General features: G+C 41.4%; 1 protein-coding gene across 2 annotated transcripts in view; it reads left to right on the top strand.

Moving 5' to 3' along the window:
- Positions 1–2,057, top strand: part of C3H8orf37 (chromosome 3 C8orf37 homolog) — a 7,998-nt gene extending 5,941 nt beyond the window's left edge. For both annotated transcript variants that reach the window (XM_010709152.3, XM_019614158.2), the window contains exon 6: positions 886–2,057. In XM_010709152.3, the coding sequence (XP_010707454.1) occupies positions 886–1,045 (160 nt within the window). In that variant the 3' untranslated portion in view covers positions 1,046–2,057. The remainder of the gene's footprint in view (positions 1–885) is intronic.
- The last annotated feature ends 9,108 nt before the right edge of the window (positions 2,058–11,165 follow it).

Raw genomic sequence — 11,165 nt, 5'->3', positions numbered from 1 at the left:
TTTGGCAGAGTTAAAATTAAGGCATTCTTCTTTCCAGTTTATCTGCAACTGTACCAAATGCCAGGACTTAGAGAAGTGTTACATAGTAGGCATGCTCCTAGTGCAGATAGCAAGTTTACATTCTTACTGTGGTGAATTCTCTGTCTGTGTCTGTTCTCAGGTGGAGGTAATGGTTCAGAGTTCGTGTTTGGCCACCAGGGGGTGTGGTAGCTGGAACAGAACAGTAATGGATAAATCCTCTCCTGTTCCATTGTTTTTCTTATACTACGTTTTTGGTTTTCCTATGATTTCCCTCTGGTTTCAAAAACTTGCATTTCTCTTACAGTGAAAATGTTTTATTCTCAGTGCTTAAAAACAGCAACATTTGTAAAATAAATGTAAAAATGCAGTGCTGCTCTAATCTCCTAAGGTGAGTTTGGTTGCTAGAAAGGCTAAATACAGTTCTTCAATTTACCTAAAGTCTAAATTCTGCTGCTTCTGCGATCCTGAGTTTATAAAAAATATAATAAGATGAAAGGAGGTAGTATCAGATAATTGTAATATTGTGAAAGTTTGATAAGATTAATACATTTTTGTATAATTTCTTATTAATGAGATTGATTCTACCTGGTTCTTTCTCTGGAGGCTGAAGCAGGGTCTCTAGACAAGACAGAGAACATTATTTATAGAAACATTAAACTGCAGCTGATTTGAGAGTACAGAAACCACACACTGAGTTTTGCTCTCAGGAAAGGATTGTGTTCAAAACAGAGTTTAAGCATATCCCTAAATTCATTCCTATCAGTGGCACTCAGAAATGTTAAGAGCATTTCTGAAATGAAATAGCCTCGTGAGTTTTTTTCAAAAGAAAAGAAAAGTTTTAAACTGAACTCCTTTGTTTGACAGGAATAACATGCCTGAGCTCAATAAACTAAGAGCAAAGATGATAAAGAAGAAAGGATCGCGAGCATATGCTTGTCAGTGCAGCTGGAGATCCATCAGTGAATTAACTGACCTCCAAGCAGACCAGCAGCTTCGGTGGGTTTGTGGTAAACATGCAGAATGAAGTCGTCCTGTGTGTGGTACCTGCAGTTTCCTGACAACAGAAACCTGAATATTTCTATTTAGAAATAGATCATAATACTCAGAGCAGTATGGGGAGTTGAATTATTAGGAGAAACAATTTGGAGGTTTTGTGGAGACTAAATAATGTTAAAGCTCATATTCAGCAGTGTAAGAGAAAGGAAGAGGAAAAGGACAGATTTAGACACAGATAAAGCACCTTAAGGATGTTCCTCCTATCTAGCACAGAGCCTTTTTTCTCCTGGCTGCAAAATTTTGGACTCAGAGAAAACAGTGGGCTGAGATGCAGCCATGACACACAAGTATATAAATTTCTACACAGAAATTAATACTGTTTTGCTTTGCTCATAGTTGCTAATGAGCAAGTGGTCCTAGATCTCTTAAAAGTATACTGCAAGATCAACTCTCACCTCTAAGGTTTCAGCACACCCCCAACACTTTATTTTAGCTGACAATAGCCAAAACCTGCAGGTGTTGGAAATTTCTTTTCAATTCATACTGCTTTCTTCAAAGCACTTTCTGCTGATTCAGGACTTTTACCACAGGGAATTTCTTGGACTTCCCTTCAGCCTTCACTGCAAGTGATGAACAGGTTATTGTACAACTATTAAATATGCCATTTAAAAGATATTTTGAAGACTATATGACTTCTATCGATACTTTCAAGGGGAAAAAAAGGCTCAGTCTGTAAAGAGTGAGAAAGCAGTATATCCCCACTGACTTCCACATTTGGATTTTTTTCAGCTTCTGTAGCTTTCACTTCAGCCTCACTTCTGAATGTCAGTCAGAAAGTGTATCTGTCCTGTTACAACACACTCCCTTCCCCCAGCAACATTATAACATACTTCCAGTATTATGCTACTTGGTGAATTGTCTTGATTATAGCTAGTGTCACTGTAGTTTATGAACTCCTGCTTTTCACTATGTACAAATAATACAGGGATGGATTTGGGTTTCAGGGGAGAAGAAGGAAGGTCAGGATTATCTTGGCAATCGTGTTATTGAAAGGTCCCATAATGGGAAGTCTGTTAATATTTCTGCTATGCAGTGTGTAATATTCAAATACCTGAAAGGTGTTTACAGCGAGAGCAGAGCTGGTCTCTTCTCATTGGTGACAGGTGACAGGATGAGGGGAAATGGCCTCAAGTTGTGCCAGGGGAGGTCTAGGTTGGTATCAGTAAACACTTCTTTACAGAAAGGGTTGTTAAGCAGTGGAATAGGCTCCCCAGGGAGGGGTTGAGTCACCATTCCTGGATGTGTTTCAGATCCATTTGGATGAGGTGCTCAGGGACATGATTTAGCAGAGGGATGTTAGAGTTAGAGTAGTATGTTTAGGTCGTGGTTGGACCCAATGATCTTTAAGGTCTTTTCCAACCTCAGCTGTTCTATGATTCTATATTCTACACATAAATTCAAAATTACTTCCTTTGTGCGAATTCTTGGTATACTGATCTATTTCTGTTTTTGTGGTGTTTTACTCATTGCTATAATTTGTACATGATCAATCTGTTGTTCTTCTGAGCTTTTTTAGAACAATTACATGATCTTTCTTAGGAAAGTCACCTCTTGAATCTGTAGCCTTTTCTGTACCCGTCTGAAAGAGCAGATTTTGCTTGTGACCAGAGGCATTCTGCTTCCTGCTCACCTTCCACTTCTATGAGTGTTTCTTAAAGCTTTTACGACTTGTAGTGTGCCTGGGAGACCTAGCAGTGCTTCCCTGCACAGTGCTTTGGTGCTGTAGAGTGCATGTGCATGTTCCACTGGCACACACAGCCTTGCTAGTAGGTTCAGAGGTGAATTGGCTTTGGAGAGATACTTCAGTCTCCCTTGGCATAGCAGTATACACAAACTTTGGGGCCAGGTATTATTTTCAACACAATTGCTGTTTCAGACAGCAGTTTCAACAGTTACAAGTCTAAAACAGCAGGTTCAGGAGACACACAAACCACAGACCAGCTGATTAATGTCCAGTCTGCTACTGGAAGAGGTCAGCTGACGTTTCTATCCTCAGTGAAGAGATGGTCCTTATGTGGACTTAGGAAGTAAGTGTTCGTCGGTTTTGTTCAGATGGGTCGAAGCTGTTTCCATTCCTGGAGAACACTAGTTAGTACAGGTAATGGTAAGAGAACAACTCAGTTATAGTGCTTAATTTATTATTAAGCAAAGAGAAGAAGAAATTTTGTTCTTGAAGACGCTTCAAAGAGTGCTGAGTTATCTTGGCTTGCCTGTTTCAAGGCCATTTGAGACTGATGACCAAGTAGCCCCATGGGATGCTGCTTTGGTCAGGGTTTCCACGTGCCATAATGTAGAAAACATTGTGAGCAGGAAACAGGCCAAGTCCTAGCGCCTGTCTCAGTTGGTGAGACCGAGTCTCATGTGACTTAGAGAAGAAGCGTGTCTCCTGCACCCTGTTTTAAACATGTCACCCTCTCTAGATCTACCAAATGTGTGGGGCCTTGCTGGAACAAAGTTCAAGGCATCTGTCTTAGTGATTGTTATGACAAGAAGATGACCTGCAGCACCTGAAAAGGGGAGGCTAGGGAGGAATTGAGACATGTAGACTAAAAGTACAGAAGAAGTAAAAATTGCTGTGAATACTGATACCATTACATCAGCAGTTTTCTTATATCACCTCAGTCTTTTGTTAACTCAGACAGTTGTGGAAACTGTGTGCTCTCATACATGACTGTTATCAAATGATCTTGTCACTAACACCATTAAGACCACACTCCAAGCCTTGAAAATGTTAAAAGATAATCTTTATTGGTAAGTGTGTACTGAAACCTGAGCATTCCTCTGAAATCACATTTATTCAAGTACATTTACTTGGTCCTGACCTTGGTCAGATTGATGGGGTATGACAGCACGTTGTCCAAGTGAAGTTATAGACACATGCAGAAATAGTGCTTATTGCAGTGTTCTCCATTACAGAATTCAACGTATTTCTAGATCTGAGAATAGTATGTCATTAAATGTAATTATTTTGTTGGAAAAAGAACTGGTATTAAGCATTTGAGTTCCCTACGTTCAGTGTTAGATGTTACAAACCACTTCAAAGTCTTCAAATGAAAAGAATGTAAAAAGATGTCACGTTGGAGCTTCTGTGTTTAACGGTATTCTAAGATTGCACAAAGGTTCTCAAGATATAGCCCAGACTTTACGTGATACTTCTGTGTCACTTCTCTGAGACAGCTGGGATTACAGAAATGATTTTGTTTGAGAATGCCACTCAGCTGTTGTCAGACAGAAGTACTGGAGAACAGCTTTGCCGAGTATAAATGTGACCATTATTTTCCTTTAGTTTTTGCTTTGGAAGAAATAATACCATTTCTGTTTGGGAAGCAGGCAAGGTGATAACAAGACTTTCATTTGGCTTGCGTGATGTACTTGGAAATTTTCTAGCCTGCAGCATTAGTCCGTAGCAGATCCCTCAACAAAACAAGCAATGAAGTATAATAAAATGAGAATCCACGCAAAAGTGCATGGAAATGTAGTTGGTGGTTTAATGTCATAGCAATTTCTTAAAATCTGTGTTCTTGCAGTACTTCTAAAGAGAAATAAAGTTCTGATGTACATAATATCTTTTATTATAGCTTTACTTTATAACTTTTTTATTAAGAATATTGGCCTGCCATAGAATTTAACATACTAAAGCATAGTAGCGTTACATATGGCAGGATCTGCGCTGTGTAAAATTGAATAAAGATTTCTTTTTTTCTGAGCAAGTATTTCAGTTTTTTACTTAAAGCATTCTGTAAATGCGAGGCACCAGAAGCTTCCACTTGTTAGAAGACTGCTCGCTTCTCTTCTTTCCTGAGTCTGCAGCTGGCACAAGTGGCAGTCACACAATGGGCTGTGTTGGGAGCTGCCAAAGCAAATTCCTCCTACCAGGCTTTTTTTTTCGCACTGGGCCCAACCAGTTTTGCCTTCTATGCGACAATCTGATAACCACAGTCAGGCCAACCTATCGGGGATGGAAATAAAGGAGTGCCACATGCTGCTCATGTGTGAGAGCCACCTACCATGCCTGGAACTGGGCATATGTGCATTGAGGAGTGTCTTTTTAAAATGTAGATGTGTCAGTAAAATGCAGAGTTGGAACAAATCTGAATTGTGTTTCTTGAAAACTGTGACTCTTAATACATTGTTTCTGTCTAAGAGAAGACTTACAAAAATGATGTGGGACCATGTTTTCTCTGTTGAAAGGGTCATGAAATTTCACCAATAAAAAAGCATTGCCAGATCACGAGAAAGAGCAAGTAAATATTGTTTTCTTACCTCAGTGGGGATGTAGCAACTATGCATGAAGTAAAAGAGTTTTATCATTCTCTATCAGACAGCACATGGACAGTACATTAAATTGAAGTGAATTCATAAAGGCAGATGCATTTACCACATTTCTCAAACGCTTAGCTAGGATAGAAGTTGGAGGCAGTTGCTGTGGGAGGTGGCATATAGCTGAACTTGCAGAGTGGGATGCTGGTGCCTTCATGTGTCAGTGAAGGCAGGCTATCACTGGTTTCGTAGCAATCACTTAAAGATGGGGCATCGATGAAGGGAGCACTCCATTTGCAGTCTCTTGGATCTTTTTATGACAAAGTACCAGGAAGAACTTGCTCTGCCTGCGGGGGTTGGAATAAATCTTTTTTCTCCAGCATGAAGAAATTCTGCATGACACAAATTAGAGTAATTGACCTAAATATCTGTCATAATCCATTTTGCACTTGAGTTCCAGGTATTGGTGCCATTGGGGCAACAATTATTTCACATTCTGAATGGGCAGTGTGGATGTGGTAAGAACACACAGAAAGCACTGTCTCACAAATACCCCCAACTTACCTTACTCGTGCTTTGCAGTGTCACAGTGTGTGGTTAGAGGGTAGCTCCTATGCATGTTCAATTCACTTTGACAGCTTTAGTTCTGCTGCTTCAGACGTACTTTCGAAGTCTCTTTGGGAGTAAAATGTGATTACACAACGTCGTCTGTAGAGGGCAGAGCAACACCGCTGAGTGTTGCAGTCCGGGCTTCTGCTTAACGATACAACCGCGGACTCTTTTTCTAGAGTAATGAAGATTTACCTATTTTTGTATTTGTCTCCCATTGGTGTAATTACAGATGGAGCAGCCAGATCTGTGGCAACTCCACTTGATTTTTGCATTACTTCATCCAAACTACTCAAGTGGTCCTTGACCTGTACTGAAGCTGATTATCTTTTAGCCCTCAGCTAAAGAATCATAGTAAAAATGAGTGTGCATATACATAAACATATACACATACATACGTACATACACACACATATATCTATCTTCTAGCAACATCAGAGGAAGAACTGAGTCTCCTTCAGGATTTACCGTTCACCCTGCCCAAATTAATTTCCTCTGAGGATGTTGTTAAGCAATTTTGGCAAGCAGAGGTTGTGTAATGTAGAATCTCATGATTTCCAGTACAAAGTTTATGTAGTTTATATACTCTGGGCAGCCTGGTCTGGTGGTTGGCGGCCCTGCTCATGGCAGGGGGTTGAAACTAGATGATCTTTGAGGTCCTTTTCAACCCAGGCCCTTCTCTGATTCTACGAAAGCACACTGCTCAAGGTGTGACAAGATGGCAAAACTTACAAAGAAATTGTAAGATCAAGGTCTAGAAATGCCAAATGATTGTTTCTGTCTATGAAGAAAAGTAATATGGAAGATGGGAGCTGCTCCAAAGCATGTGACTGCTGGCAGTGAGAATCTTCCAAGGACCTGCACCTTGCAGTACATCAGCTGTTAGCCGTGGTTAAGGTTTTGGTGAACAGCAAGATATAAAATGTTGTATCCACTTGAACTCTCTTCAGGTCCTTCTGTAAGTCAGCAGATGGAAGTACTAAATACAGTCTTTATTAACCTGTGAGGTTGTGCCTCTTTCTGTAGTTACAAGGCTAACTGCTGCATCTGAAGCAAAAACGTGCTTTTAACCAGGAGCAAGATATATCTAACCCATAAAATCAAAAGTTGCTTATTTTGCTGGTGAAGAGTATCATCTGAATTTAGCCTAGTTACACCACAGATGAGTAATCTCAGTAACTTTTTTCCTTATTTATTTCCCTTTAATAGGAGAAAAAGTTGGCAACAAGTTTTAGTAGAGAATAGAACAGCAAGCAAGGCTGAGTAGTATACTGCAGAAGACTGCATATAAAAAGGCTTTGTAGATACATATTTTTCAGCTGATAAATAAACCTTATCTTTGCTTTGGATTTTGTTTGTTTAGTTCTGAAGTAATGCAGACACACCTAAATAACAGAGATAAAAGTAGTGTGCTGCAGGGGGAAGTTCAGATGTCTTCAAAACATTTATCAAAAGGAAGGACAAAAGGACCACGTAGGAGGTGTCCCCTCTAGGAGATTTTTAGGATGACTGCAATCCCATAGGTCTGGCCCAGAAGACAGGGCTGGATCTGCCCCACATTGCTGCCCCCCAGTCACTTCCACGCTGGACCCCTGAGCTGCAGAGTGAAGTGACGTGCAGAAGAAAGGAGCTGCACCTCCAGAGGGTACCGTTGTGTTCCACAAAGATGTCCACAAGGAGAAGTGAGCTGAATGCAACTCATTTGGGTTGAGGTTTTTCCTCTAAAATTTGTGCTATGGGCTTCTTGCAGTACTTTTCAAGCTGTTTCCTGGTGATAGACTTTAGATACATTCGTTCAGGTGAAAAGCCTCTAAGCCAGTGGTTTATAACTGTTACTCAAATACAATAAAATTGTCAAAGTTTTTCATGAGCATTTAATGAAACTGAAACCCTTACAGCCTTGGAGCTTACACTGAAGAACTGGGAGAAAGAAGAGATGTTTTCATACTGGACAAACAGACATAATATTTCAGACCCAAGTACCCTAAATACATCTATTTTAAATGTGATTGTCTACAGAGGGACAAAATGCTAATTGGCTATTGAAAACTGGGATTTATAAGGTGTCTATTGAATGTTTCAGTCTCTAATTAAAGGGGAGCAGTATGGCTTTATTATAAGATAATGCAATGCTTGTGATAGCAAATAGAGTGTATGTCTTTCAGCTAATGCAGAGAAGCATTGGAATAGTCAGCAATCTGTACTTGGAAGACTGTGTCCTGCCTGCACTGATGTAAACAGCATTGACAGGAAGGGGGAAGCAGCTACCCCAGACAGGAAGATTGAATTTAGTATCCAGCTCCTTATCTTGGCAGAGCGGGCTGCTCAGGATGCCGGTAAGGAGTGGACAGATTGCTCCAGCAGACCTGCCTGTCCCTTCCTGGGAAGACCTTCATGTCAATGTAATCAGGGTATGATCTCAAATATGCTGAAGGGTTTAGGAGGAGATTGTATCTGGAGGCTGATTATCCAAAATAATGCTTACCATGGTGTAGTGCAGTCTCATTCTGTCCCTGCCACTGTCACTTGCAGGAAGAGATTGACTTGCATGGTGAAGAAGAAGGGTATGTGTCTTTTAACAGGAAAAGCTTTTATCATATTAAGTGTTATCATTAGTCTTATTGCCTCTAAAGAAGTCAGAGACGTTCCTGAATCCTAGTGCACAACGCAATATCTAGTTTAATTTTTGGATGAGGGGCTTGGTAAGAGCTGATGCAGACCAGTTCCAGCCCTTCAGAGGTATAAGCAGCATTGCTGCAGCATTGTTTTATGTGCTTTGAATCAGGAAGGCACCTGGTTCACAAGTGAAAGATGAATGGTCTCAAAACTCTCTTTACAGTTGCTCAGTAACATTTGACATGAGTTTCTTTCTGATTTCTGTGTGTATCTTGGGAAATCCATCTGCCCTGAACCTACAGCGAAGCAAGGCACCATTCAGTCAATGCACTGGTGGATGAAATGAAGAGTCAACACAAAATCATAATATCCTCAGCATTGACTTTTCTATGAATGATGATTTCTGTTCCTCTCTTCTTCCCCCAAGTATGCTCCAAAGTCGTTTCAGATTTTTCTAAAAACTATTCAAGCTAAAATTGAGACCTGGAAACACTTCAAGGCAGTTTTTCAGCTGCATCTGCCCACACATGTCTGAAACACCTCTTTTCACATTTTTTTTTTTTTTCCACACTAGATATATATTTAGTTCAATTCTGGTGAGGAAGGCTGGAAACAATCAAACTATGAAAAATGAGAGTGGTATAAGAGTCTACCAATGCTTCTGAAGAACACTGACATATATCTGTCTTGGGGAATCATGAAGAGAACGTTCTGGAACCAAATTACTAAGGCAACTTAAGCCAAGGAGAAACCAGGGCCATCTGCTCAGCACATGGTGGGTTGGGCACATCTCCTGCTGTGCCTGGGATCGCTGCTGACACAGCTGGCAGCAGCCAGCACCCAGTGCCCAGCCAGGTGCTTCACACACAGCTGCTGGGGTAAGCAAAAATCCTTCGTCTCTCTGTTTTTGCAAAAGAGTTCCTTTCCCCCTGCCATACATTGGAAATGGCTCCCAAAGCCTGGAGAGTATTAGTTCTTTATAAAGGATGTGTTTGTAAAGCGGATCATTTCCAGATGTCCAATGGTTTTGCAGACCTTGCAATAACAATTCGCTACCGAGAGTTCTCAGCCAGCTCCGGGCATTTGGTTACCTGAGTATTTCTAGCATCTATCACAAGGCAAAGGACACCTTTAAGCAGGGAAAAAGCAAACAGCCTAACAGCACAGTACCAGCACCTCATCAGGTCTGCCCCAGCACATTCTCACTTCATTGTCCCATACCTGACAGGCCATAAAAGAGCAAAACAGCCACTTTCCTTTTCTGTCTGATGCTGCAAGTTACTCACATTTCCTGTCCTGCTATTTCAAGGACTAAGGTCTCAAAATGGGAGCCCATTAACTTGTCTGAAATGACATATTTTCCTCTCTTCCTACAGTCATGTCCAAGTGAACTGTATCAACACTGCCTGAGAGGCATCACCAGGGTCGAGGCACACTGTGCTGAGCCCATACAGGTGCCACCAGTTGTGCAGGGGCTGTGGTGGCTGCTGCATGCCATTGGTGGCCAAGGAAAGATAGCGAGGGTTCCTCTGCCTGGAGGAGCAGGAGGGACATCCCTCTCTCATGCTACCCAGTGGTTTGGGCTGTATTTTAGCCCAGAGTGGATGGACACAGGAGAAGAGGACAGGAGCTCAACACTTTTGACAGTCTCCCCTTAACTTAGCACATTTACACTTAAACCATTTTAAAATATAGCATTGCTTCTCCTGTGCCCTTCCCTGCTGCACTGACCAGCTCTGGGCCTGGGAGGTCACACAGTACATCTCAGAGGCCGAGAAGTGGAGCTAAGAAAAGCAGATCTGTTGTCAGCAGCCTTGCATTTGCTTTGCAGGTGTATGTGCTTCTGGAAGAAAAACTAGAGCTTGCAGATAGAAAGCAAGATCTGCAAGCAAGGCCATAAGCTGAGCAGCAGCTGACTTTGGCTTTTAAAACCCAGAGGCAAATTCTCAACAAAATGCAAAGTGTGTTTGTAGGGAAATCTTTTCACTCCAACGTACTCTGACTCAGCACTGGTACGTAGAGTACAGCTCATTAACACACTCATGTGCAGATATCCTCATTGAGCTCCTGCCACTGGGTTACATGCAGGAGAGTGTAAAGGGCTGCATCCCTGCCATGCTCCGGGCAGCATCCCACCAGCTGCCAGCATTGCTTGTGCTTCCATGTACAGTGCCTGGGCACTATAACAAAAGCCAAGGGTTCCAGCAGAGCTTGTATTTTTGTCAAAGTTTGGGGAATTTCAGACATTTGCATTGCTTGGAGCGTCTGAAAGAAAGATGAGCCCTCTGTAAAGCATCATATCTTTAAAAACTCCACAGATGATAGCCCTAGTGAAGAAAGCACAGAAAGGTAAAGAAACGTAGAAGTAGAAAAGCTACAGCCACAGACTTTAAAGTGTAAATAAAATGTGGCCCCGGCAAGATTTCTACTTCTTAGAACCTTGAGAAATTATCTCCACTTGATTTGTAAATTGAATCAATATGACAGTGTTGGGAATGTGGCAGTTTCATGAGCAGCTGATGCTAAAATAAGGTCCGCAGGCACCAAAATGTCTCTGTGCTACGCAGTCTGAAGTGTGGTTATGCAATGGGGATAAGCACAGC

Source organism: Meleagris gallopavo, chromosome 3 (assembly GCF_000146605.3).
Source record: "Meleagris gallopavo isolate NT-WF06-2002-E0010 breed Aviagen turkey brand Nicholas breeding stock chromosome 3, Turkey_5.1, whole genome shotgun sequence".
NCBI classification, from domain to species: Eukaryota; Metazoa; Chordata; class Aves; order Galliformes; family Phasianidae; genus Meleagris; species Meleagris gallopavo.
The sequence above is the reverse complement of the archived record's forward strand: the minus strand, read 5'-3'. Positions and strand labels throughout refer to the sequence as shown.